The sequence below is a fragment of the Furipterus horrens genome, unplaced genomic scaffold, assembly GCF_987537825.1.
Source record: "Furipterus horrens unplaced genomic scaffold, mFurHor1.1.pri manual_scaffold_4, whole genome shotgun sequence".
Taxonomy (NCBI): domain Eukaryota; kingdom Metazoa; phylum Chordata; class Mammalia; order Chiroptera; family Furipteridae; genus Furipterus; species Furipterus horrens.
The window spans coordinates 196,980,246-197,006,831 of NW_028327174.1; the positions used below are offsets into that span (position 1 = coordinate 196,980,246).

General features: G+C 48.6%; 1 protein-coding gene and 1 non-coding gene across 5 annotated transcripts in view; both read right to left on the reverse strand.

Moving 5' to 3' along the window:
* Nucleotides 1-6,007: 6,007 nt before the first annotated feature.
* MAPKAP1 (MAPK associated protein 1) overlaps nt 6,008-26,586 on the reverse strand; it is a 231,243-nt gene continuing 210,664 nt past the window's right edge. For all 4 annotated transcript variants that reach the window (XM_090274729.1, XM_090274727.1, XM_090274730.1 and 1 more), the window contains 2 exons: nt 11,334-11,431; nt 6,008-6,538 (listed from right to left, as the gene is read on the reverse strand). In XM_090274729.1, coding sequence (XP_090130855.1) covers nt 6,416-6,538; nt 11,334-11,431 — 221 coding nt within the window. In that variant the 3' untranslated portion in view covers nt 6,008-6,415. The remainder of the gene's footprint in view (nt 6,539-11,333; nt 11,432-26,586) is intronic.
* On the reverse strand, nt 18,626-18,756 carry LOC150013728 (small nucleolar RNA SNORA38). The gene has a single exon (XR_016511020.1). It is a non-coding gene; the product is annotated as a small nucleolar RNA SNORA38 (small nucleolar RNA).

Here is a 26,586-nt window from a genome sequence, read left to right on the forward strand (position 1 = left end):
CCACAGCGTGAGGCGTGTGCGGGCCCCAGGGAAGCCAGGGCTGGTGTCACTGGGGGATCATTTGTCTTTACACTGACGCCCTCCCTGACTGATTCCAGGGTCAGGGGATCTGTCTCCTGGAGGGGGGGAAGGTGGGGAGGTGGGCACGTGCTGGGGAGCCGGAGGGGCTCCTACATCTGCCAGCTTTGTGACCCTGTGACCCAGCCAGTGACCAGCCTGTCCGCAAAGCTCAAAGGCACCAGCCGTCAGGGTGGAGGGAGGGCCTGGCACTTGGTGGCCTGTTTCCTCCCTGTCACAGCCGTCCCAGGGAACCTGAAGTGGGAGCTAAGCACAGCCCAGCTCCAGCCCTCCCTGGAGCCCTCAGTAGGGAGATGAGCTCTCTCACTACCTCCATTTTGCAGATGCGAAAGCTGGGGCCCCGGGAGATTAAAGCTGTCCTCAATCCCCCTGCTGGACAAGGGCCGGGCTGGGATCCCTACCCAGGCCGGTGTGACTTCAGGCCATGGCTGCGTCCTGGTTGCCCCGAGGAGGCCCCCCAGCCCCTCTGCACGTTGACAGCTGAGAGCCCCGCAGACCGTGCCCACCACCCTGGCGTCACACACCCTTTGGGCCAGGACAGAGTGAGGAGAGGGGTCAGTCTGCAGCCAGCTCTGGTCCCAGGAGCGGCCCGGCCAGGGCAGGGGGGGCCCCGTGCTGGTGGAAATGACCACCCGCTGCCTGGTGGGCACCTCTGGGAGGTCACTCATTGGCAGTTAAGAAATCTATTGTGACTTGTCAGAAAAATGAATAAATGGGCACATTATTTTTTCATTTCAGACCTCAGCATCTGTTTGTCTAATCAGGGAGTAGAGTGGGGAAGTCGGGTGAGGGCTGTGGAGAGCGTTTTATGTAACTTTTCCTCTGTCAGAGGAGTTTAAATGGGTAACAAACCGGGAGCAGTGATTTGAAATATACTCCCATTACAGCGAGGAGATTACGGCCCTTCACAGAGCACTGGGAGGGCCTTTGCAGGGACCCCCCCCCCCCCCCGGGTTTTGCATTTAGGCAGAGCTGTTTCGTGGGAACACAACATGACAGGCTTAACCCTTCCCACTCCTTGGCTGCTTCCCAGAGAGGGGTCCTCCCAGCGGAGCCTGTGGGGGGAGGGGCTTCAGGATCTAGGGTGTTTGGGCCACATCCGCCAAGACAGAGGCCCTGCGAAGCTGGGAAAAGCTGGTGGGGGCAGGTGGGAGGGCCCACTCCGCCACTTCCCCACCGCATGGCCTGTAGTAAGGGGCTTTGCTTCTCTTTGCCTCTGTTTTCTCATTTGTAAAATGAGGGTTAGGTGGACATGAGGACGGACTAAGAAAACGGTTAATAAAATAGTCAACAGCCTTATTTGAGGGCTTAACAAGAGGCAGGGGCAGGCACTGGTATGAGACTAGAAAGCCACACCCCACGGTCCCCTTGAAGTAGGCATCACCATGTGACTAATTCTGGACACTGGGATATAAGTAGAAGTGGGAAGTGACATGTGTCACTTTCAAACCACAGCATCTCAATTTTGCTGCTCATTCTCTAGTCCTCTGTCCCTGCCTCAGCCTTTGTAGAAGCCCGAGGATGGCTGGACCCACAGCTGATGGGAGCGTGAAGAGAAATGTAAAGCCACTGAGGCTTTGGGGCTGTTCGTTGCTGCGGCAGAGCCCAGCCCATCCTGACTAGCAAACTCATCTAGTAATCCTCACAATGCCCCTTAGAAGTGGGTATTATTGGCCCCATTTTACAGAAGAGGAAACTGAGGCTCAAAGAAGTAGCTCATCCAAGGGCACATCAACCAGGAGCAGAGCTGGGCTTTGAGCACCACCTGCCCGACTCCAGGGTCTGCTTTTCAAGAGGGTGGGTCTGGGACTTGGACTGGGTGTAGGCCCATGGCGCCATGCCCCCAACCAAGCTCTTTGTCCCTGGGGCAGAGGGCTGAGGCCTGGCTCCCGTGTGCCCCTCTTCCTGGTCACTGAGGAAGCTGGCCTTGGGAGCTGCCATGGGCAACTTCCTTGGGCTCTGAAATTCAAGGGGGGGGACAGCTAGGCACAGCCAGGTTCCCCATAGAGAGGGGACTACTGGGAAGCTCATGGCATCCAGACAACAGGATTGAGATGACAGATGTCAACGTCATGCTGCCATTTATCAAGAGTTTATGCACCAGGCACAGTGCACATATTGTCTCATTCAATCTTGACCCCAGCCCTGGGATGCGGGCACTTTCATCCCATTTTACGGACATGGGACACTGAGGCACAGAGGTCAACCACTTACCTGGAGGTTGTGAGGCTGGTGAGGGGAGGAGCTGGGATGGGACGCAGCCATGAAGCCTGCACACGGTGCTCCTGCCCACCCTGGGACCGCCGATGCCCATGGGGAGCAGTGGGAGGGGGCCCATGCTTAGCCCCAACTCGCAGGCAGGAACACCATGTGACAGGCCAGGGATCAGGGGTCCTGGGATTTGACCCCACGGCTGCACCCTCAGCCTCTGAGCTTGAGGTGGGGGAAGCCCCTGCTCTTTCCTTATTTTTCCTGCTCGTCCTTCCCTCCTTCCAGGAGGGAGCCCTATGGCAGCCCTGACGAGTCAGGTGGCAGGAGACTGTGCCACATGGGGATGTGGGCACTGGGGTGCAGGGAGTGGGCAGCTGGGCAGGGCTGCCTCGGACAGAAAGAACAACCCCCTTCCCCGCACTTCTGACTCCGCTCCCCCATCCCGGGGACCCTCTTCTGCCCACACGGAAGCCGCCATCCTCCCCAGGCTGGGAGAAGCCCCTGCGTCTCCCTCGTGGGACGGGTGGGCCTCTTGTTGCCCCATCCTCCCAGCCTTGGCTCAATGCCTTACCTTGTCATAGGTGTCCCGGAGCTCCACGAGGGGAAGGTCACACAGTGCGCAGGGGGACATGGAGAAGCTGTGGCTGTCTGGCTCCAGCAGGGCTGGTTAGGTGAGGTGCCGGCCTGGCTGCTGCAGCCCGTGGCTGAGGCCTCCAGGTCCTCGCCCCACTGTTCTCTCCTCCCTCTTGTCTTCTCTGCCTGGTAACCGCGGCCCTTGCCTGGCCTTCACTGCGGTGTGGCCTGTGGGTCACCTGCCCACCTCTTGGCCTCACCACTGTGAGCGTCTTGCCCGTGGAGTCGGGTCTCTCTCTGCTCACCTGTTGAGCGCTGATGTTCTGCAATTCCTGACCCGGGGAACAAGGAACCCTAAGCGTCTGGCAGGTTTTCAGGGACACGACAGGGGCGGAGACCATCTTCCAGCTTTTTAATGCATGAAGAAAAGACTCAGAAGGATGTGTATGTGGTCTTCAAACAGCTGATGGGTCTTCAAGGGACACTGGTCCTGCGGGCTCAGGTAGAGTGGGCTCAGGAGGCACCGCTTGCTGCGGAGGGGAATCCGACCCACAGAGGCCAGCAGTGTGGTGGTGAATGAATTCTGGAAGGTGACCAGATGGGTCAACAAGGAAAAGCAACAACCTGAAAAGTGCTGAGCGCCCTGTTGCTGGAGGTGTGCAAGCAGAGGCTCAAGGCTCTGGGAGAGAACATGCAGTTATTTCCCCAAAAGAGGCTGGACTGAATGCTATCACCGTCGGGGGTGGGGGGTGGGGGGGGCAAAAGTAGGTTTACAGTGCTGAGTACCAGAAGTTTATTCTTTTTTTTCTTAATTAATTTATTTTTAGAGAGAGGGGAAGGGAGTGAGAAAGAGAGGAAGAGAAACATTGATGTGGGAGAGAAACGTAAATGGGTTGCCTCTCATACGTGCTCCGACCAGGATAAAACCCACAACCCAGGCACGTGCCCTGATGGGGAATTGAACCGGAGACTTTTCCCTTTGTGGGACGATGCCCAACCCACTGAGCCACACTGGCCAGAGTGAGTTTATTCTCGTATTGTCATTACTGGATTCTTTTCCATACAAACAACTGTAAACGCACCTTTGCCCCACCATGTATGTCTCAGCTCCTCGAATCCTCATTCAGAAGCAGAGAAGCTCCCGCAGGATTTGACAAACTGAAACCCCGGGAAGGAAGGGAAGACTCACTGTGATTCTGAGGCATTTACAGCATTTTCTAGAAAGGTCTACAGAGGTCACCTAATCCAGCACCTTCATTTACAGATGAGGAAACGGAGGCCCTGGGGAGGCAGTGCCAGGCTCAGGGCCACGGAGACGCCAGCTGCAGAGGGCAGAGCTCAGTGGTTAAGGGCATGGCTGTGGGGTCCATCACAGTGTGTCCTGGACAAAAGGTGAGGACCTCCCAGGCCCCAAGCCCTCACCTCTGCCACGGAGGTGATGGCAGGACCTGTCACAGGTTGGCTGTGGGGATCATAGGGGCTCATGCATATTAAAAAGGGCAGGCACACAGCCATGGAGGCAGTTCTCAGTGGCCAGCTGAGGCCAGGGCGCCAGGGACTCCTGCCCGGGCCTGCCAGACTACCCACACTTGGCGAAGTCCTGGTTGTGAAGTTATCATCACCTTGGGTTGGGGTTCACACTGGAGCCAGGTCAGGAGAAGCTGCTGGCAAGGGGACATGGAGCCTGTGAAGTCACTTCAGTTTAACTCGGGGTGCTGACCTGCTACTTTGTAAAGCCTGTCTTTGAGGAACTCATGGTCTTGTCTTAAAGTCCACGTGTGGGTACAAGAGAGGGGCTGGAGGGAGGGAATTTGAACAGCCTGGACATTTGGTGGACATGGGTGGTGGCTAGTGTTCCGCTCACCTTGTTCCTTCAGTGGACCCGTCTTATAAGAACTGCATGTGTACAAGGAGGGTGTTGATTTTGTCACTGGAGCTGATGATTGCAATGCCACCTGTGAGTGAAGAGGGTCATCCTGTCTTGCTCAGTATTCAGGAGGCCTTAGGGCATTTCACAACGACGGTCAGTACCACATCCACTGCCACCCAGTGATTCAGCATAGGGTCACTGACTTTAGGATAATGTGCTCAGGACTTCAAGCATTCAAAGCACTACCCCAAAAATGGTATGTATATCACTTTTTATTTTAATATTGAATACATCCCAGCTTCAATGACCAAATTAGTCATTTATAGTTTTCAAAGGTATCTAAATATAAAATTGCTAAAAATTCAAATACAGATAGCAAGCTACAAATATTTCTTTTATTGGTTTTGGGTGGGTAGGGATGGAAGACACTAGAAAAGGATGCTTCCGTTGACTGAACAAAGATCGGAATGGAAGGGGAATTTGTTAAAATGAGCCCTGTGTAAAGAAACACGCTTGACTTTGAGATGCTGTCTTCGTCACGTCTCTTCCTCTACAACTATTTGAAAAACTGTTGGAAATGCAGGTCCTCAGTGAAACGTCTGGTCGTTGACCCTGGCCAGGGTCAGTGTGAAAGGATGTCGCCCTGGGAGGGACCCCCGAGGCTGGTGAGGACCGCAGAGGTGTGGCGTTGGAGGACGCGCGTCCCGCCCTCCCGCCGCGGAAGCAGGCTGCCCCGGCCCCCGAGTGCCTCCCCCGGTTCTCCCCGATGCAGGGAAGCGCAGCAGCTTCCGGCCCGCCGGTCGGGCTGGCACCGTGACCGTGAGGAGCTGGGGAAAGGGAACCGAGGCCCTTCCGAGTCGGCAGGGCGCAGGCGGTCCAGGAACAGCCCACGTGCAGCGAACTGCTAGTTGAGCGGGGACACCTGCGGCTTAAGAACGGAGAAGACACTTCCGGCCGGGCACCGGGTGACCCGCTTCCCGTGCAGTCCCGCGGCTCTGAGAGCAGGGGCGCTGCTGGGACGGCCGAGGAGAGGACGCCCCTGCAGGGGAAACGGCGTGGCCTCGGGCACACCTCCTAACTCGGCACGATGCCATCCTCGCAGCACTGTGCTCATTTAAACAAATGGCATAGTTACAGCTATTGACTAAGCCCTAAACATTTCTTCTGAGAAATCGAGCCACAGCTTTTCCAATCTGCCTGTTCAATATGGGAACAGATTTTAAAGTGAATAACATAATCAATCCTTTGCCCCCAAAAATGGTCCGTCATACCAACCATGATAAAGAGTAACCTGTTTATTAAAAGGAAAAAAGAAATGTACATTTTTGTTCTTCGTTTAAGAAATTTGATCAAGTTGCAAGGACAAGTCTGGGCATGGCTGTGTACATCCTCGGGCGGGCCGCCAGGCAGTCAGAGACGGGGCTGGGCCAGCGCACGGCTCCTCCGCGCCGTCAGCCCCTGGGCATTGCTAGTTAAAGCTGCTGCTGCTGCTCAGGCTCCGCCCCGTGAAAATGCCCCCAGCTCTGTTCTAAGGCCCCTGACCCAAGAGCCAACCAACCCTGTGCCGGGGAGCCAGGGGCTGGCCTACCCCCGGGGACCGCGAGCCTGGGCGGCAGGGGATCTAGGCCCCCTGGCCCTGGCAGGCAGGCTCGGAGCTATGGCAGCAGAGTGAGGCCAGTGTCATTACGGCCCTGACTTCTTCTCCTTCTGGAAGCTGAAGCTTGTACGTCTGTTCAGTTTTCTTTGTTTTTGAGCAAAATAGTCAGCCCGGGCAGTGCTTGCTCGCGATTCCAGGATGTAGTTAACCTGGAAAGCAAGAGGACACAGCCGGGTCACTTGCCAGCAGCCACTCTCTGCTCCCCAGGGCGACCAAAGGCAACTCGGGCTGGGTGCCGTGGGCCAGGCGCTCCCCTGAGCCTGGAGTCCGGTGGTCCCAGCAGCCTGGCAGGTGGGGGCCGAGGCGCTCTAGGATGGGAGACGGAGGCGGGAGGGCACAGGTGCCCGTCTGGGCCTGTCAGTCAGTGGGGGAACTTTTCGGATCGCAGAGCCTGCATTTCTGCTCACCCGTGCTGCCTCCTTGGGCCCCACTTTCCTCGTCTGAGAGACGAGAACATCGCAGGAACAAAAACTGAACCAAAACAAGGCTCTCTATTCTGCCCTCACCCGCAGGTAAAGAGCTCCCAACTACGGGACTTCCTCTAATGCTCCTCCCTACCAGCCAGGCCTCGTGTGGTAAAGAGGAAAGTGAGGCTCAGCGGGGAGTGTGGAGCTGACCAGGACCACCGGGAGGTCAGGGGCAAAGCTGGGATAGAGGCCGGGAAAGCCCTGGGGAAGAACACACAGCTGGGCTGCCTCCCGGTTACGGCTCAGACAAGGAGCTCTGCCCTCTGCACGCTGCTGCTCTTGGATCTTTTTAAAAAAATATCCCCCTACACAGACCACCACATGCTGGGTGGCTGACCCATGCCCGGTTCAAGGGACAGAGGGAAAGTAAGACTTGGTCTGTGCCCTGAGGAGCTCACAGCCTAGTGAGTGTCCAATAGCATGACGAGTGTGACAACAGATACAGCAGCAGCACAGAGTAACAGGGTGACTGCTCGGGGGGCGGGGGGCAGGGACTGCTTGCGGAGGGAATGGAAGAGCCAGGTTTTGCGAGATAGATAGGGGTTGGCAGGTGAGAACCAGCATGCACCAAGGCACAGCAGACCCGCACCCAGCGTCAGGACCAGCCCCTGGCTGGGCAGTGGGCGGCAGCAGGAGGGCAGGCGTACTTTTCAAGGATTAGCTCATTTAACCTTCACAAAAGCCTACGAGATCGTTATCATCCTGCCTGTACAGACAAGACACTGAGGCACAGGATGGTAATGTCACTGACTCAAGTTCACAAAGCTAGTGCCTGGGCCAGGATCTGGCCCAGGGGCGCAGGTCCCTGATGGACAGACCTCCCAGTTCTGCAGGCCCCGCCCCCTCAGAGACACCCACCCCTCGCCTCCTCAGACACCACGCACGCCTCCTGCTGCCCCCAGTGTCTCTGGCTGGAGGGTTTTTTTGTGTGTGAGAGCAAACACCATTTCCCTTCCCTCTCAAACAGGTAAAGTTATGACTAGAACGCTGAATACTCTGGCTGGAGAAACCAGCCACCTCCTGTTGACTCTCCTCTGAGGGCCACATGTCCTGCCCCACAGCAGGGGAGTCCCCTGCAGACTCTGAGAAAGAACCGTGGGGTTCGGGGGTGGCGCGGGGACAGTGCAGGATGGCACACCTGACAGGGGGCCGAGGCTCCAACACCATGTCCCCTCCAAACTTTCTGCTCTGATAGTCGCCAGCAGCAGGGACGCAAGGCTGGTGTGTGCGCACAGAAGGCCTGACACGCTTGGCCCACCGCCTTGCCACGCTACCAGCTGAGAGCAATAAATCATGAGGGCCGCAGGGCCGGGCTGACGACTCAGGACACTACAGAGACGTATGGAAGTAAGAGGTTTTATCATTCCTAATGAGAGCAATCTCTGGATTATATTGTTTGCACACTCGACCAATCTAGTGTTTTCAGTGTATTTTGGGCATATATAACTTGACAAAAGCATTTAAAAGCGATCCTTAACAAGTCAACTATTTCCTAAATTTATTATCTTCCGTGCTTTGTGATAATCACATAGATAATTTTAATGGAAGATTAATGTAATAATCAAAAGATAAAAACGCCCTTTGGTCTGCCATTAGCTGGTTAATACGCTGTGGCTTAAAACTTGCACAATTTTATGCACTATAGAGTGTTTCACTTCCAATGCATTTTATAGCTCGAGGCATAAAAATATAGGGAGTTTTCATGGCCAATAAAGCCACAGTTTCCATCACTCGATCATGAGAAGAACTTGATTTGAAGAGACCAACGATTCCTCTGAGACTTGTCTCCCAGCCTGCAGAGTTAGGGACACACAGGGCTCGGCTCAGTGACATGGCGGGGCGCGGAGGGAGGCTCGGAACTCCTCAGGGCAGGGTTCCCGCTGGCTCCCCAGGCCTCTGTCTCCTCGTCTATAAAATGGGGATAAGAGCGTCTGCACCGCAGGACAGCTGTGAAGACTGAGTGAGGTAACATATATAAAACGTCTTGCATGCAGGCGGTGCTCAGTAAATGGGAGACATTAATGTTTCTACACACAGAACAAGATGATAAAATAACCTGATGGACAGTTGCTTGTTCATAGTTTCTTTGACATCAGCCTCTGGCCCTTATTTCCTCCTTCAGTTTCAGTCGAAAGCACTCATTTTATGTCAAACACTTGAATTCTAGAACCACCCCCTGCATTACTGGAGTCTAAGACTGACCCCTGGGAGCCTCTGATGGAGACATTTCTACAAAATTACTGGACACAGGGGCAGGGGCCTCAGTCACTGGATATTAGTGTGACGCTCACACAGACACCGTGGGAGTGGCAGATAAGGCTAAGTATTTAAACTGCTATTAAAATCAGAGGTGGGAGAAGTGAAATTTAATCTTCCATCAAGATCGTGGCTGTTAGCTCTCTAACTAAATCAGGCCTGGGCACACTGTGACTCTCCTGGAGTCTCATGCATGATGCAATATTTCTACAAACATTTTGATATGAAAACAGACATTTTAGGGGCGGCGATGGGCCTCGGGGATTTTGCAGGAAAGCATCTGCTTCGGGGGAGCATTTGGTCCTGTAAAATGATTTCTCTGCACTTGCTCTTCCACAGTCTCATACTGAAGTCATAAACCTGTGTTTCTGTCATCAATCTGCTGTTGTGAAAATTATTTTGATGTCAAACACAGGATTATAATTTTACTAGAATCCTTCTCAAGTCTTGAATATTTTAATGCTGGCTATAAAAAAAGCCCAGCCCCTGACGGGGTGATGGAATATTTCTCTACCTACTCCCTGAATACTCTGCACAAGTTCCCTGTGCTCTCCAGTGCCGACGCAGCAAGTAACTCTTCACTTGCTGGTCCGAAGCACTGCAGGCAGGCACCCTGTCCCTGCGGCCTGGCGGTGGGGTGGGGCGGGGCAGCTGGGGGCCAGGTGGCCTCTGGACCCGCCCCTGCCACCCACCGACCATGCTCCTGTCTCGGCTCCAGACTGTCCTCCCAGCAGCACTATCTTTTTAATTCTCATCTACTACTTTGAAAGATCGTTCACAGCCATAAGGACTTTGCCTTGAAATATTTCTGTAAAACAATTCCATTTCGTGGAAACCCCCCATTCAACTCCTGAAGTCTACACACCTCTGGAGGATCAGGAGCACAAGTTCTGGAACCTCCTGACCCTGGGGTCAAGTTCTGGCTCTGCCAGCCATGGTCCCGGGTGACTTTTCTTTCCTGAGCCCCAGTTTTCATCTCGGAAATGGGCACAGTTTTCATCACTGCACCAGAGCGCTGTGAAGATTCAGGGGTGCAGGGACGGTGAAATGCGTCCCTAGCCTGGGCCCTGCACTGTGCAATCCCTTGGTGCATCTTTGCTACTGTCTATTATTATTACTGATGACTTCCACACTTAAGAAGAGAAAAAATAATCACCTAGGTAGGTTTATCACATCTCATTTGACTGTGTTCTAACAGACCTGTGGTGGTGGGGGGCAGTGTAGCTGCCACGACCCTCAGTTCAGAGGCAGAGACACTGAGGCCCTCAGAGCTGATGTGACCAGCCAACATCACATAACTCTGAGCTCGTCTGGGTCTAAGACCTGCTCTGCCAAAGCAGCTTTTTCTTTTTCTTTTTTTCTGATCATCTACATAAGAATCAGTTTAAAGAAAGGATTCTCAGTTTGGATGTTTGAAAACTCCGGCTCCAGTGCTACTCAGAGCGAGGCATGCAGACCTGGCCTGGGCAGCACCCGGAAGCCCCTCAGAAGTGCACATCTCGGGCCCTACCCCAGCCCTTCTGAATGCCAGCCGTCCTGTGCCCTGGCCCTCCTGAACTGAAGATACCCCAGGGGAGCTGCTCCCAGGCTGCCGCTGGGCGAGGCTCTGTGTGGCCCGGCTCCTCCAGCCACACAGGCCTGGGTGCAGCCCCTGGCCACACTGCACTGGACCCGACCCTTTGCCCCTTCACAGGCTGCTTGTGGTTTGACGTTTAACGTCTGTGACCTCTGAGAGAGGAAAAGCTCTGAGGGCAGGGACTGGGTGTCACCGCTGCGTCTCAAGTGCTGGCCTAGCTCTCAAAGGTGCTCAGTGAGGACTGTTGAGAAAGGGTAGCATACAACTCTAGCAGCAAGGTGGGTGTGCTTAGAACAGGTTGCTAAAATTATCCTGGGTACCCTAAGGTGTCTTCGAACAACAACAATAATTTCCTCAGAGTCTGTTCCAGGAGTCCCAAGGGGCTCCTGACAATGGATGAAGGAAATAAATGGTGCCTAAAAAGGATAAATAAATACACAAAGAATGAGGATCACTGGGGGCTGTGAGGAAGCCAAAGGGGGTGCTGCTTTGGCTGCAGTGCGTGCAGGACAGCTGACCTGCGGCGCAGCCCTGGGCGCAGTACCTGCCGGCTGGCTTCCTCCTCTGCAAAGCCGGCCAGGGGGTGTGCTGGTCGCGCAGACGCCAGCCCTGCTCCCCCAGGGCCGGGCGGAGAAGGACACTCACCTTGAGCATGATTTCATTGACGGTAGCAGCGTCGGATTCAAAGTAGAGGTGTTTATAGTCGTGATTGCTTAGATACGTGAGTTTAAATATTGCGTGACCTGGAGAGAGAGGAAAGGTAGTGGTGAGGCTCCCCGCGGGGAAGGACCCCGCAGAGTCCCCTAGCATTCCAGCCCAAGAGAGAGCTAGTGGAGGCTGTGCGGCGACTACTCTTCGCAGGAGCCGCTCATGTCTCTCATCACGGGCTGGGGAGACAGTTAAGACAAAATCAAGTCCGATGGCTAGTGAGGCCCCATTTTACTACGGAGTGTGTTCCGGGAAACATCACGGTAGGAAGGCTTTGCGGAGCCTCCCGCACACAATAATTACGTGGAAAAGGCAGTATCTGTGGGGTAGACGGCGAATTAACTCCAAATTATGACTCTAAAAATAACAGCTTCAAGTCAAATGAATGAGCAACAGGAAGGAGGAAGGCCGATAGTAATGCTGTTATGAGCCTCTGCCACAGGCCCCAGCTCCTGCCGGGAGGGGGAGCCCTGCGCCTGTGACCCCTGCAAGGGAGCTGCTGCCCAGGCCTCCTTTCTGCAGGGTAAGGATGGAAGGACGGGGGTGGGGGGTGGGGTGGGGAGATGGGGGGGTGCTTTAAAGACTGCCATGGAGAGCTGGAGCCTCCCAAAGCAGAACCTCTGAACTCTCCTAGACCCAAATTCTCACCCCCCCTTCCTAGCACCCTCAGAGTAACGTCATTTCTGCGACTGCTCCCTGGTCCCGAGGCTTCTGCCCGCACGTGCCGCTGGCCGGCCCACGGCGCTGCACCCCACCTGCCCGGCCGGGGGTCTCCTTTCTCACTGACCTGCTCAGAAAAAACCTGCCCATCCTGGGAGGCCCGGCTCAACTGGACCTCCTCGAGTGAGTCTTCACAGCTACACTCCTAGGCACCCTTCCCGTGCCACCCCGCACGCCCATCTCGTGTCACCTCGCACACCTGTCTCGTGTCACCTGCAGCCGTGTCTGCACTCCCTGTGCCTGTCCTTTGGGCCAGACATGACAATCAGATTCCCTCCTCTGGAGACAGATGCCAGCCTGCTCAGTCCAGGGTGAAGCTGTCCCTGTCCCATTAGCACAGCTGTCCTTGGGTTCTGGGAGACCCCTGTGGCCCCTCTTTCTTAAGGAGAAAAGTCCTTTTTCCGCTTAGGCTATTTTAGAACATCTCTAACATAGAGGCCTCAGAACCAACCGTTGCCTAGTCTGCTCTGCAGACCTCAGTGCTTACAAGATTAAAATTCAGCATATCCTTTCTATTAGGCCTTCTCATCCGTTGTTCTCTTAATTGAAGCAGCAGCTAGTCACGGTTATTAATTAATAATATATCACCCATATTACTGTAAGTTCACCTCTTTCCCGGAGAAATTTTCTTGGGGACTTTATTTACAGTAGGTAATTCTTCAGATCTCCAAAAATAAACTGATATATGTTGTACATTTGTGGCATGAAAAGTTGAGCTGCTGGTATTTTATCCTGGAAACATCATTATGATATACTAATTGTGACTATAAATTCCACATTGAAAATATTAGCTAATAATTTCTGAAAAACCTCACTTTCAGTCACTTGACAAATTTAACCTGGTTCTAAATTGTGGTACTGAACTGTCAGAATTCTTAGCTAGAAACGAATCATTGTGTTAATACATAAATTCCTCGTTTCTGATAAGAAACTGAATGCCCCATAAATAGATGGATCTGCATGTCTGTGCATGTGTGGGTCCCCTTCTCTTCCCAGGACCCCTCTTGGGACAGGAGTCCTGGTGATGTCACTGTGAGGCAGAGTCATGTGGGCACCTCTGCTGCCCACGCTGTTAGCAGGCAGAACCATCCATGAAGGTCACGGGGCTGTGAAGGACAAACAGAGACACCCGTGCAGGAGGCCTTGCTGCTGACACCTGGCCATGACAGAACAGACTCCAGGGCCTGGGGCTGAAAGGACCAGAAGGTCTCAGGGAGGCCTGTGGACCTGGAGCTTCGGGGTTCACTGACCACTCTGATAAGCGATCTCATGAATTGTCTACACCACCTGCTCCCACTCGTCACTGACAAAACCAAACCTCGAGATGCTCGAGCATGTTCCGCCTGAGCAACTGAGACACCATTAAAAACCTTTGCCACGCTCTTCGGTCAGAGCTAAAGCTATTCGTGGTGTGAGAGCTGTGCAGTCTGAACGGGCCCAGGAGCGTCTGGAAGGAGCCTTGACACTGTCTCCACAGAGAAGATCCACTGTGGGCTCACAGAGGGCAGGCTGCGGTCTGCACAACAGTCCCCTGAAAACCAGAAAGCAATCATCCTAAGTCAAGTCTCCTGAAAGGCTGCGTACACAGGCCGGTGACCACGAACATCCCGCCTTCTGTGTTTTGCTGTGCTAGGGGGCTGTGTGTGTCCCTTGCCTGTCCCCAGTGCTCATTCTGGAGCCCCCTAGGAGAAGAGAAGTGGACAGGAATGATAAAGAGCCCCAGCCCTCGCCACCTCTCTGACACCTCTGACTTGTTTGTCCTTTCTAGTGAAAGCACTCATGTCCCTGAGAGCACAGAGAACGTAACCGGGAGTACCTGTGTTTGAATGTCAACGAGGCAGCCCTTTTGTGACCACTGCAGAGCCGCAGATGTTAATAACTGGGTTAAGGTGTGGCGAGACAGCCAAAGCACAGTCCCTTCTTGCTCTGTTGGGGGCATTTCCAGGGAAAGCTCTATTGCATAAGCTCAGGTTAACATCAGCAGCCATGTTTTATCACACACTGGGGTGGTGCACTCTAGGGATCCCTGTTTTGCTTCGTGGCCAGAAGGGCAATTTTACTCAGTTCAGGCCCTGCCAGGGGCACAAGCCAGTGCAAAATTTGCTGTGGAGACCCTGGTGGGGAGGGTGGTCAGCTGGGTAAAGCTGGGGGTGGAGAAGGATGCAACAGGGTCAGGACAGAATGTGGACAGGGGCAGGAGGCAGAAGACAAGGTCATGTACAATGGACAGCCGGATGACACAGGGCAGGTACAAAGGGCTGGGAATGCCTGCGTCACCAGCTGAAGAAGCAACTAGTGGGTTGGTTGTAAGCTACTTTGGCAGCGTAAGTAAAGGGTTTAATTGTGCTTTTTGGTGTTCACCCTGGCTCCTCAGGCCCGGAGGCAGGGACACCTGTGCCACAGTCACCCAGGTAGGAGTATGTTTGGTTTCGAACTGACCAGAGCAGAAAGGATGCTGAGAAAGGAAGTGACTTGAGAATTGTAAAGGGAATGCTGGCAGGACTTGGGGATTCATTTATAATAGTGAATCAGTTAATAAGCAGAATTCACACTTGTATAATTTCACCCAATCCAAAACCTAGATAATAAAGTGTAACAAGTTCACTGACCTCTTGCTGGAAACAAATCTGTCAATAAACACGAGTAATTTATGCTGCGCAGTGAATTTCCACCACAGATGTCTAGGAAGAAGGAATCACTGGCACCTCCACATTCGCTGAACAGAGTAAGAACACAGAACCCGAAAAGTCTGTATCAAACCCCGTGTTAGCTTCAGGCACCTCATGGCTCACCCCAGGTAAGGGAGCAGGAGGGATCCAATGGCCCCTCAGCTACAGCCCACAGGGCACTGGTCCTGGGGAATCAGAGGGAATCAGAGGGGCAGGGAACCCTTGAAAGGTCAAAGATCATCGTCAGTTTTCACAGGGAGGGGTGAGCCACAGGGGCAAACTATTTTTGTAAATGTCATCTGAGAAAAAAAATTAAATACCAGTGTGACTTAAAAGAAAATGCTAAGTCTGATATTCCAATCAGTTCCAATTATTTTGCTTGGCTTGCTACATTTGTTTGGGAATTAAGCCTTGAGAAAAGTCTGGGGTGGCTGAGGGGAAGCAGGAGCTCCGTGGTCGGTTAGGATGGGACCCCAGCCCGGCCGGGCTCACCCTCGGTGCTGGCCTGGCGGTCACGGAGGAGGCAGCACCACTCGGGTGCCTCACCCAGTGCCGGCACGGAGCAGGGGCTCCGCGGGCGGAGGTGATCACTCCTGCCGCTGCAGGGAACTGGTGTTTCAAGATAAAAATCATTATTTTGAAGATTTTGTTTTTAACCGGGACCTCTTTGAGCAGACCTGTTTTACAGCGCTGTGGGACTAAGTGGGATACAACGGAGTACCAATGGTGGCATCGGCACACGGGTCACATGCCCAAGGCAGACACTGACACTGTACACCTGCCTCTGGATGTGGGAACGGGGGTCTGGACACGTAAAAACGTACTTCACTATGTTCTTCCCTGCAAAGTGAAACACAGAAGGTGCACTGTAACACAGAACCGAGCAGTACAAATGTCACAAGTGGAGATGTTTGGGCTTTTGTGCTATAATTTATCCTCTTAAACAAGAGGCTGTGCGAAACGTCAGGTTCCCCTGGTCAGGTCAGGGGAGCGGCCATTCTGAAGCTGCTATCATCACAAGACGGGGCAGCTTAAGCAAAGGGGGAGAGCAGCTTATACCCTTCTGTGGAAGGAGCTGCTCTCCAATGTGCACTGCAGATGGGACAGAGGTGACTAGAAGGGGCTCCCTTCCAACATAACCTGCCAGCACCGACGGGTCAGGGCTGGGGCTTCCCAACGGAGCCTGTGGCTCACCTTTGTCTAAAGCCCTTCTGGTTTAATACTGAGAAGTTTCAAAACTATTTATTAATTCATTAAAGATAATAAACCCATTATAAGCGAACATGAAAAAAATATTTTAATGGAACAACGTTGTATTTCCCCAAAGTTTAACGAGAAGGGTGGCATTGTTTTATATTTTTGAAATCTCTGTACTATTTGGATTAACGGAAAACAGCTGGGTTCCCCTAACTGCTTCTGCATTTAACCTGTTGTAACACAGTTTTGGCTGAAGCATATGAAGAAATGCCAGCCTCAGAGAGAGAAGTCTGTAAAAGGGAGGTATTCTTTAAACTCTTCTTTGTAAATATTCTTCTTTCACACCATACCAAACTTGATAAATGTTAGTTTCCCAAAGATTACTTGAAACGTGGGATCTACAACCACTTTTATAAACCTGTTGTATTCTGTTACAGTAAAATCCATCGGGTCTGTCTTGCACTTTAAATGCATCTTTTATGCCTGCATGATTTTGTAACATCATGCAGCAGCCTGGAAAACACTGGTTCACTGAGTTATGCAGGTATTCCGAATGCTGGCACGTTTCATTATATGATACGAAAAAAATCACATTCATTAATATCACTACTGATCTCATCAGAAAAATAAGCTAAGAGAAGCCAGCCTCACAGTGCTGGATACAAATTGCCCAAAGTTCTAACTGTCACCTGAAATGTCCCTTGAATTTCCTCACTGGCATCAAATACTATCGCTTGCTTTTCTTGAAGTGACAGGCTCACTTCCTTCATTTTCAAGAAAATATCTGCTAAATACTCAAATTTGAACCACCATAGCTTGCCAGTTGCTCTCAAGTAGCAACGGTGTGCATGGGACACACAGCTAGTTCAGCTTGCGACTCCAACAATTACACGAGTGCTTGTCCGTGGACGAGCTGCGTGCGGTGTATCACGGTTTCCCACTGTTGCTGCAGAACAGTCGCATACTGTCACATTACTGTGCTTGCTAAGTTCCTGGACTGCTCTGTAATAGTTTCTGCTTTGCTTTGTTTAATTTTTGGTCAGCTCTTGTTAGTTTTCATGTCGCTTATTAAGTTTTATCATTCTTCTTCCCTCTTCTAATTTTCTGCATTTAATACCCTTTAGGAAGAGAAACCAGATAACCAAGCATGGATGAAAATCTGCTAAAACCTTTATAGACTCTGAGTCAGGGATAGGGATACTCTTCCATCCAAAAAAGCAGTTTAAGTGCCTTGGCTTCATGTCAGTGGCAGAGGGAAGAATGTAAAGCTCTACCGTCATTTATATGTAACTTTGGATAAGTTAGGTAACTTCTTTGAACCCCAATTTCTGATGTATAAATTGGGAATAATATCTGCCTCATGGAGTTGTTGCTAGGGTAAAATCAACAACCCTAGAATTCTGTAATACATGTACATATTATAAAACCTCACAGGGTTGCTGCAAGAATAAGCTGTGCGCATGAAACACTTGGGACACTGCCTGGCACACGGTAGGGTCCCTTTATCTTTTTCCTTCGTTCTCTAAGATAACCAAGCTTTTCCTGTAAGGGGCCACAGAGTAAATATTTTAGCCTTTGTGAGCCAAGACACAAAATTAAAGATATTTTATAAATATTTACATAGCTAGGGAGAAAAAACTTCCCTATTTTTATTGACAAAATTAAAAATGTAATTATCAAACGCATTTCTGGGGGGTAATACAGGTTTACTAATGAGGACAGATTTTTTTGTCCCCCCACCCCCCGAGGGACATAATAAGTAAATGAAATCCAAAATTGGTATTCTCTATCATCAAATCGATTGCAGATGTTCACCTGTAAAAACCACTCTTATCTCACAGGCCATACAGAAACGGGTGCTGTGGGCTGGACTGAGCCTACGGGCCAGGGTTTGCCAAGCCCTAGCAAGAGGTCTCTCTTGCTTTCCTTTCCTTGTGGTTCATTCCACACAGTTGCTAATGGTGACATTCTGAGTGCTCTTAATTTCTTGGTGTAGATCTGTGTTTCTATCTGGTTTGTTTCCCCTCCTCCAGCCTTTAACATTTCTTGTAATGTAGGTTTAATGGCAACGAATTCTTTCATTTTTTAAGTGTCTGAAAATGTCTTTATTTCATCTTCATTTCTGAAGGGTGTCTTCATTGAATACAGAATTCTAGGTTGACAAGTTTTCTTTCAGCACTGTAGAAATGTCACTCCATTGTCTTCTGGGTTGCATTATTTCTGATGAGAAGTCAGCAATCATTCTTATCTTGGTGTCTCTGGCCACTTTTAAGATTTTTCTCTTTATCGTTGGTTTCCAGCAATTTGATTACAATGTGCCTCGATGTAGTTTTCTTTATATTTATCCTGTTTAGCCTTCACTGGGCTCCCAAAATCAGCAAGTTGATAGTTTTAATCAAATTCGGAAAAGTTTTCTCCTCCAACCCTGAGAACCCAATGACATATACGTTAGAACAGCTGATATTATTCCATAGTCTCTGCTCTTTTCACCCACTTTTTCTTTGTGTGCTTGTTTGAACAGTACCTATTGCCCTACCTTAAAGTTCACGGATTGGGTACGCAGATTCTGAAATGGCTCCTGTTTTCCACACCTTGGGTAATCTTCTTGCCTGTGGGCTAGACCTACAGTGTTTCTTTTTTTTCCCAGGCAGGATGGTTGCTCTTGAGCCTGCAGGGAACAAGCAGGTCCCAGACTTCCTCAAGTCCATATTTCTTTGCCTCCAATTCTGATGTGTCCAAAAACAGAGGACCACAGACACACCTTTGTAGAAGGGTTAGACTTACTTCTGATGAATAATATAGCAAAATTGTTGGGGTTTTATTCCTGAGACTAGGTTACAAATGACTGTGACTGCTTCCTTGCTAGTACTCTCTTGCTCTTGGCTACTTTGATGAAGCCAGCTGTTTGCCGCCTTTTGAGCTTCCCTACAGGAAGGCGCACATGACAAAGAACTAAGGATATTCACGAGGAAATAAATTCTGCCAGCAACCACTTAGTGAGCTGGGAAACAGATCCTGCCCTGGGTGACACCTTGATTGCAGTCTTGTGACCAACCCTGAGCTAAGCTGCGTTGGGTTCCTGACCACAGAACTATGAGATAATACATGTCAATTATTGTCCCAAGCCACCAAGTCTTGGGGCAACTTATGCCACAACAGATAACACACTGACTTTTTAAAAACTAATATTCCTAGTCTGTTCCCATCAGTGAACTTTTTGATTCAGGTATTTTAGTTCTCTGCTCTAGAATTTTCATTTGGTTCTTTTTTTTTAAATAGTTTCTATTTTTCTTCTTTTCGAGTTGTTTTCCTTTAAATCTTTGAACATATTTATCATAGCTATTTTAAAGTACACCAGGTCATTGAATAACATCATTTTGTTCCACACTGTTTCATTAACATTGATGAGAAAAAACACGGGTTTCCATCTGGGGCCACTGTCTGCATAGAGTTTGCATGTTCTGCCCATGCCTGCATGGGTTTTCTCCAGGGGCTCTGCTTTCCTCCCACATCTGAAAGATGTGCTCATTAGGGTAACAGGTGTGTCTAAACTGTCTGAGCATGGGGCTGTGAGCGAGCCCTGCGACAGAGGGGCAGCCTGTCCAGGTTCTGGCCACCTTCGAGATTGGACTGGAATAAAGGAACTGGAAAATAATTATCTTACTTGTTTTTAGTAATCTTTCTTTAAAGTATGTATAGTTCACATTTACTTCAATGTTTAATATTAGAAGTGTTTTGGATCTTTATTCGTAAGTTTGGTGTTTTTGTGACCAGAAATATGTTGTAGTAATCTAATGTTTATTTATATCAATTAGCTCATGGTAAAGCTGGTTTCATTATGTATCATTCTGCTTAAAGTTGCAGTTTCCAGGAACCTATTGACAACATTAATCGAAGACTTACTGTACTTATCTGCTAATTCTATCATCTCTGCCATTTCTGGCTCTATTTCTACTGATTGATTTTTCTCTTGGTTACAGAACACATTTTCCTGCTTCTTTGCATGTGTAGTAATTTTTGATTGAATGCTGGACACTATAAACATTATATTGTGGGGTGTTTGCATTTTGTTGTCACCCTTTAAAGAGTATTGAGCTTTATTCTGTCAGGCAGTTAACTGACTTTGGGATCAGTTTCCTCCTTTTAAAACTTTATTAGGCAAAGATTAGAGCAGGCTTTAATACAGGGCTAGTTTAGCCATCGTCCTTTCTGGAGTCACTACTAAACGCTCAGGATGCACCCATCTGGTTGGCCAGAACTCAATAGTTGTTCTCTGACCAGCCTGCGAGGCCCCACTCTAGGCATACATAGTTCAGAACACAGCAAAAGATTCAAGGGCCTCTTTCTGGAGCTCCTTCTCAGTGTAGTTTCCTCCTCTCCATCCTTTATTTTGCAAACTTTAGTTGCCTTCAGCCTCCTCCCACTCTAATCTCTGCCTCCCAACTCACTGAGACTGCTCCACTCTCCCTGGGAAACTCTGGAAGAAGGCTCAAGTGATAGTGGGTCTCACCTCATTTGTTTTCCTTCTCTCAAGGCTCATAGGCTTGTACTGCCTGTTTGCCAGGGTCTGAAAACAGGTTCTTTTATTTTGTGCAGTTTTCCAGTCACTTATGATAGAAGGGCTAATCTGTTAGCAGTTACCCTGTCCTGGAAGTAGCCTATGGGAGGTCTTGTAAGCAATACACATTTTGACTTAATGAAAGAATGGCTTACTTTTTCCATGTCTATAAGAATAACTTAAAATCTAAGCACTCCATTTATTTATTATGAAAACACAATTTGGAGCTTGGCAGGAGGCAAGGGAAACAGCTTTTTCCCATCATTTATCCAGCTGAGAAATCTTTCACATAGAGTTTTTCAGTAGAAAACAGTCTGTGCCCTTACCCTCTTCTTAATTAGGATTTCTTCTGATGTTAAAATCAAGAAAGAATTTAAGGAAATGGTAATGCAAATCTAGAAAAATGGAAATGCATCAAATTTTTCATTTTACCTAGATAACTCTTTTTCTTATTATGGGTCCATAGGTCTGGGTCAACAATTAGGGGACAACTTAGTAGCAAAAAGAATGTTTCTTCCAGGAGGAAAAAAAGTTGATATCCTCAAAACTTTTTTCTGTTCTAACAAATATTAATATTCTGTTCAAGGCAAGTAAATTCTTTCTTGTTTATTAATAAGTCCTATGGAAAAATGAAGAAAGTTTACAGGAAATGTAAGAAAACCCACCAGCCAATTTTGATCACAAACACCTTCCTACATGTTACACAGTTAGCAAACATGCCCCCAAGAGTCCCTATGAGCAACCCATAGAATATGATAACAAATACAAGGGGTGAGAGGTTCTTATCATCCGAACAGGGGTCAGAGAAGAATCTCCTGCCTTCTAAATTCAGAGTGTTGACCCTTCCAGAGACTACACACGCTACCAAAACACGTCTTCCCCAGGAACTACCGAGACAAGCACACTGGCCTCATCTATCATATGCTCGGGGTACACAGCAATAATAGGTTAAGAACAAGATGCTGGGTTTTTCTTTTCACTATAACCTTGAGAAGTTCTCCACTGTTCCTTCATATTTCTTTGTTGAAGAGAACAAATACCTGCTCTTGGCTAATTCCAAATTCCAGAAGCAACTTTTAAATGCTCAAAATGCCCAGGCAGAGTTAGAGAGCCATCTAGCACTGACTGTAGCCTCTGAATGGAAGCTGCTGAATTTCTGGAGGAAGCAGCTGGGAGCACAAATAGGCATGCCTAGTGCAAACGTCAGGTGTCACCAGTTGATGACCAGGTCAGTCAATGGGACACATGCTGGGTTGGCTCCCACAGGCTAGTTTTCAGGGGCCTGGCCCATGTTGTCTAGCCCCAGAGAAATGTTCCTTGAAACACAGAGATGGCCGATTTAACAGCGGACTGCAGCCTGCGGTTACTGGAAACCGAACTGAGTCACAGAACTGAAGCATGCAGCCTGGCATTGGCTGACACACGTTGGCTCTGTGTTTACAGTGTTCCTCCACCTTTGTTCCACGGCACACTCCAGGTCTTTCCCTCCCATACGCTTGGAAAAATTGAGGTGGTCCCCCAGTTGCCTAAACCCATCTCCCAGCAGCTCCCTTGTTTTGGAAGAAGATGATAAATAAATCAAAATGCACTAAGCAGCACTTCCACAGGCACTTGCCTCCTTCACTGAACGTGCACCTCATCAATCACACTATTGTCTGCTTGAAAGGCGAGCCTTGTAAATGTCATATCCACTCAGGCCCAAGGAGAGGCGCATCCAAATGCAGCAAGGAGTTTTAATTGGATAGTGTAATTAAACTAAAAAACCCCAGCAGACTCTCTTTGACAGGATAGATGAAGACCCCTTTTAATAGGGCTAGGAAACATATCTGTTAAAAGGATGAGGCACTGCCTGCTCCTGATTGTGCTCCAGAGTACTCTTATGAAAAGGCAATTCAATAACTGGGGCATTTAATATGTTAGAGTCCGTTGTGTTCTGTAATCGAGCAGTACTTACCGTATTTGATCTGGAACTTATGAAATAAGTCCTTGTCAGAGAATAAAAACACAGCATAGCTGCCCACCTAATGTTAGAAGTGTCTGGACGTCCTGGGAATTGACAGAGCCAGAGGATGGGCTGCAGGTCTGTGAGAGTATAAATGCAAGGGCCCTACTTCATGGGGTCTACAGTCCAACGACATGGCCACCTCTGGTGTAGCTCCTTCATTCAGCGGTGGCTGACATCACCCTCATTTCCCTTTCACACATTTTCATGAGCATTTAAAGAATATGACAAAACTCCTGGGCACCTTCCCCTTCAGGAGCGGGAATACCTGTCACATCAGTGCCTGCATGCTACCCTTGTCAAATAGGGAGGAAGGAAATCGGGTGGCCAAAAACTTCAATGCATGGGCTGGGGTGTACCCAAGTCAATCTCAGTAACAACGCCGGAGTCCCTCTACCACCCTTTGTTGGGAGAGGGGGTGGAGGACGCACACACCAGGGGCCTGCAGCTCCACAAACGAGAGAATTAGTGAGTACACAGGGTTGTTTCAGATGGAATGCTAGTGTCCCAAGGCCAAGGTTAGGGCACCCAACGTCTGGGTAGCTCAAGAGAACTTCTGAGCACACAGGTGAGATTTCAGAGTTCCCCATCTACAGTTTTCCAAAAACAGACGCTTTGCTTTATTTACAAAAACCTTAAAGTCAGTTTGCCTGGGCTCTCAGCAGTCTGATTTTTCTTTTTTAAGGATGGTGAAGGATTTGTTTGATAACTGCTTTTACTACCCCATAAAGCCTCCTTGGAGCTTTGTTTGCAAACCTTTGAACACTCTTAATACTGTTTTTTCACTATGAGTTGATGAACCCATTAAGGACATATAAGTGCATGTTTATAATCTATGAAAACTGAAAACTGAATTAAAACATCAAATAGCTTCAGGTTTAAATGAAAACTACATAAAAGCATTTCAGCCATCAATTTGGCTATCACTTCTAGCCAGTATGAATTCTGCTGGAAAAGCTATTTTCGTGCAGATGTGGAATTCAATGGGAAAGACTGACTCGTGTACCAACATCAATCAAAATGTCGACTTCCCTGGCAGCTCTCAACAGTAAGGCGGGTTCAAAGGTCACAGGATAAAGAAAAAGCCAAGCTCTGGTTCAGCTCTAATATCTCCTCAGTAGAAGTCTTGCAAAAGTACCCCCTTCTGTATTAGCCTTGCTTTCATTAATCTTCTTGCCATCTTCTTTAACTAGTCATGCAGAACCGCTCGATAGCGAGAGGTATAATGGGGAAGGCCCCTGTGCCTATTACCGCGTTAACATTCTCTTAAGCCGCGGTGCAACAATGGAATGGGGAGGCCCAGGAAATCGGCAACGGCGGGGTGCAGCACAGGCGATTCAATCACAGCCCGGCTTACCTATGTGCTTCTGACCTATAAAACACAAGAGGCCTTTGTGTCTCACTGGCCTGGCCATTACGGTTCCTGAAGATCACAACAATGCTGATCTTTTCTATTTAAGCCAAATCAATGTGGACAAACCATTATTCAGGAGCTTTAATTTAATTAGTAAATTAAATACACTACTTTACAGATCTTGTCAAGTACTTATGAAAAGAAAGATTCATTTAAGCGGGAGGCCACCAGCAAGCCCAGCTAATTTACCTCACAACCTTAACTGACTCTCACTGCAAATATTCAGCGGGTTCTATTCACACGAGGAGGGCATAACGGTCTCCTGCAGTTGTGGTTAACTCATAGCCCAGTGGCTATCCTGTGTCCAAACAGTGTTTCGGACAAAAACAAACAAACAAAGACAAACAAACAAAAAACCCAAACAAACAATCCTCCACCAACATAACCAACATTAACAGAATCAGATTTCCTTTAAATTATACTATTGCAAGAGAATGTAATCAGGTTACCTCTATTATGTTGCTTCCTTAAGATTTTATATTACCTACACTTAATTGAGATACAGAGCTTTTTCAGCTATAAAGACGACAGCTACTTTATTAAGGTTTAAATCTGATTTCTTAATGATAGGCTGCTTCCTTTAAAGACTAAACCTGCACAACGTTCTTATGATAAAACCAGACCTGGCATGGCTGACTCCGGTACTTCCTTCTGATGGGTGCTAGTTTCACAGAAAGGTCCTTTGCTTTTGCTTCAGTGTTGGAATTTGAGGCCAGCACTTAAAAAGGAGCCCAGTGCATTCAAAGCCTATGTCTAGACCTGTATAACGATGGAAAATTATTTCTCTAAGATGATTTAACCATGTAGTTTCTGATATAGAAACATTCTCCTCCGCTAGGTGCCATACACATCTTTGTTCAGTAAAAATGAATTAAAATTAATTCATTTTTTAGAGGTTTGTGACATCCTTCAAAACAGCAAAAGATATCCTAAGGAGTGGCAATATCAGACTGAGAAATCACTGATTTGAATAATAATGGCAGCATATGTTAAAAAAAAAAATCTAGACAGTTTATTCTTAATTTGTCAGGGTTTTTGATACCCAGATTTCTCCCACTTACTCTTGTAAGAGTCCATATTTATATGTCCATTTTTTTTTAAAGGCATGTATCTATTTAGTCATTAAGTTCCAGGTTCTTAAACACTCACAGGGACAGAGCAATAAATCTTCCCTCTGAGAACACGGCCTAAGAGGGAGAAGGTAGGGGAAGGGAAGAGCCACAGAACTGCTATTTATGGAGCACGGCTTCAGAGCCTGGGTCTCTCTGATTCCACAACGTACGTAATTGTGCGTTTCACTGCAGGCGCTCTAACGCTCGGTCCCGCTGCCACGTCAGCTGTCCACATACTTTTTGGATGTGGCATCAATTACACTTGAGCTGTATTCCTTATGATGACCAAATTAATGGTCTGACAGCCGAGTTCTCAATAAACACTGCAAACTGGCCACATTTGAAGGTTTTAAAAACCATTTCTTTTTTGTTCACAATTCTGACAAACATGTCTCAAGTAAGACCGAGAACAACTTCATTATCCTCTCAACACTTAATGCCTTTTGTAAAGAAGGCTGTTTAATAAACGTTCGCTCTGTTTTCACAGCTAAATTATTCCCGTTGGTCACAGGTTCCAGTCTTCAGCAAGACACTTGTGTTATGAGAGATAAAAACATGAAAAAGGAAATATATTGCAGAAATCAAAAACCTTATCTACTTCTAGACTCTCTCTCTTTGCCATAATTCATTCAAGAAAGCCCCAAGAATAATTTTTGATGTAAACGTAGCTACAAACATACATCACTATGCTGATAAAAATCACGGGCTAAACTTATGAAATATAGTGACTTTCATTTCTTTAGTGCTGTTAAAATAACTTTTTTCTAGGGTTCAACAGACACAAAAGATAAAAAGGTTACCATTAATCCTTTAAAAAAAGAAACAGCAGCAGCTCAGCAGATTAATTCTGTGGTCTGATGATGGTCTTGAAGATGAACTTTTTATAGATTAACTCACTGAATTAATTTGATGAAGATACTGGAACCCATAAAAAAACAGCATCAAGCTGACTCATTTAATACATCTTTGTTTGGGCTCTTTGCAACATAAATTATGCTGAGTAACTTTGGGTTTCTAAATTCTGGCCTCATTAAGTTCAATTTCAAGACAGCACTGTGCTAGGGATTGAGGATACAGAAACCAGGTCCTCAGTCAATCAGTTTAGTATGGAGAGGGGGTGGGAGCGAGGGGCAAACCCCAAATAGATAAACACAACACTGTGTGAGGTTACGCAGTGTGTGAAAATTCCTGGGGGCAAAGTTTTAGAGGGAGAGCCTGACATTTGAACTGGGTCTTGAAAAATGGGTGGCCGGGCACGGGAAAATGGAGGTGTCCATAAGTTAGAGGGTCAGGATGAAGGTATATTCCAGGCGGAAGCACAGAATTTGAGGCATGTTGCGTACAAGTAGTTCACAGTGACCACAGCCAAGTTCAGGATAGGAGGTTAGGGGCTACGAGCCTGGAGTGGTCACTGTCTGTAAAGGCTATGCTGAGGAGTCTGAATTTCGTTCTGTAAGCCTGTAACTCTCAAGGATTTTTTTTTTTTAGTGATTTGGAATATAAGGAAGCAAAGAACAC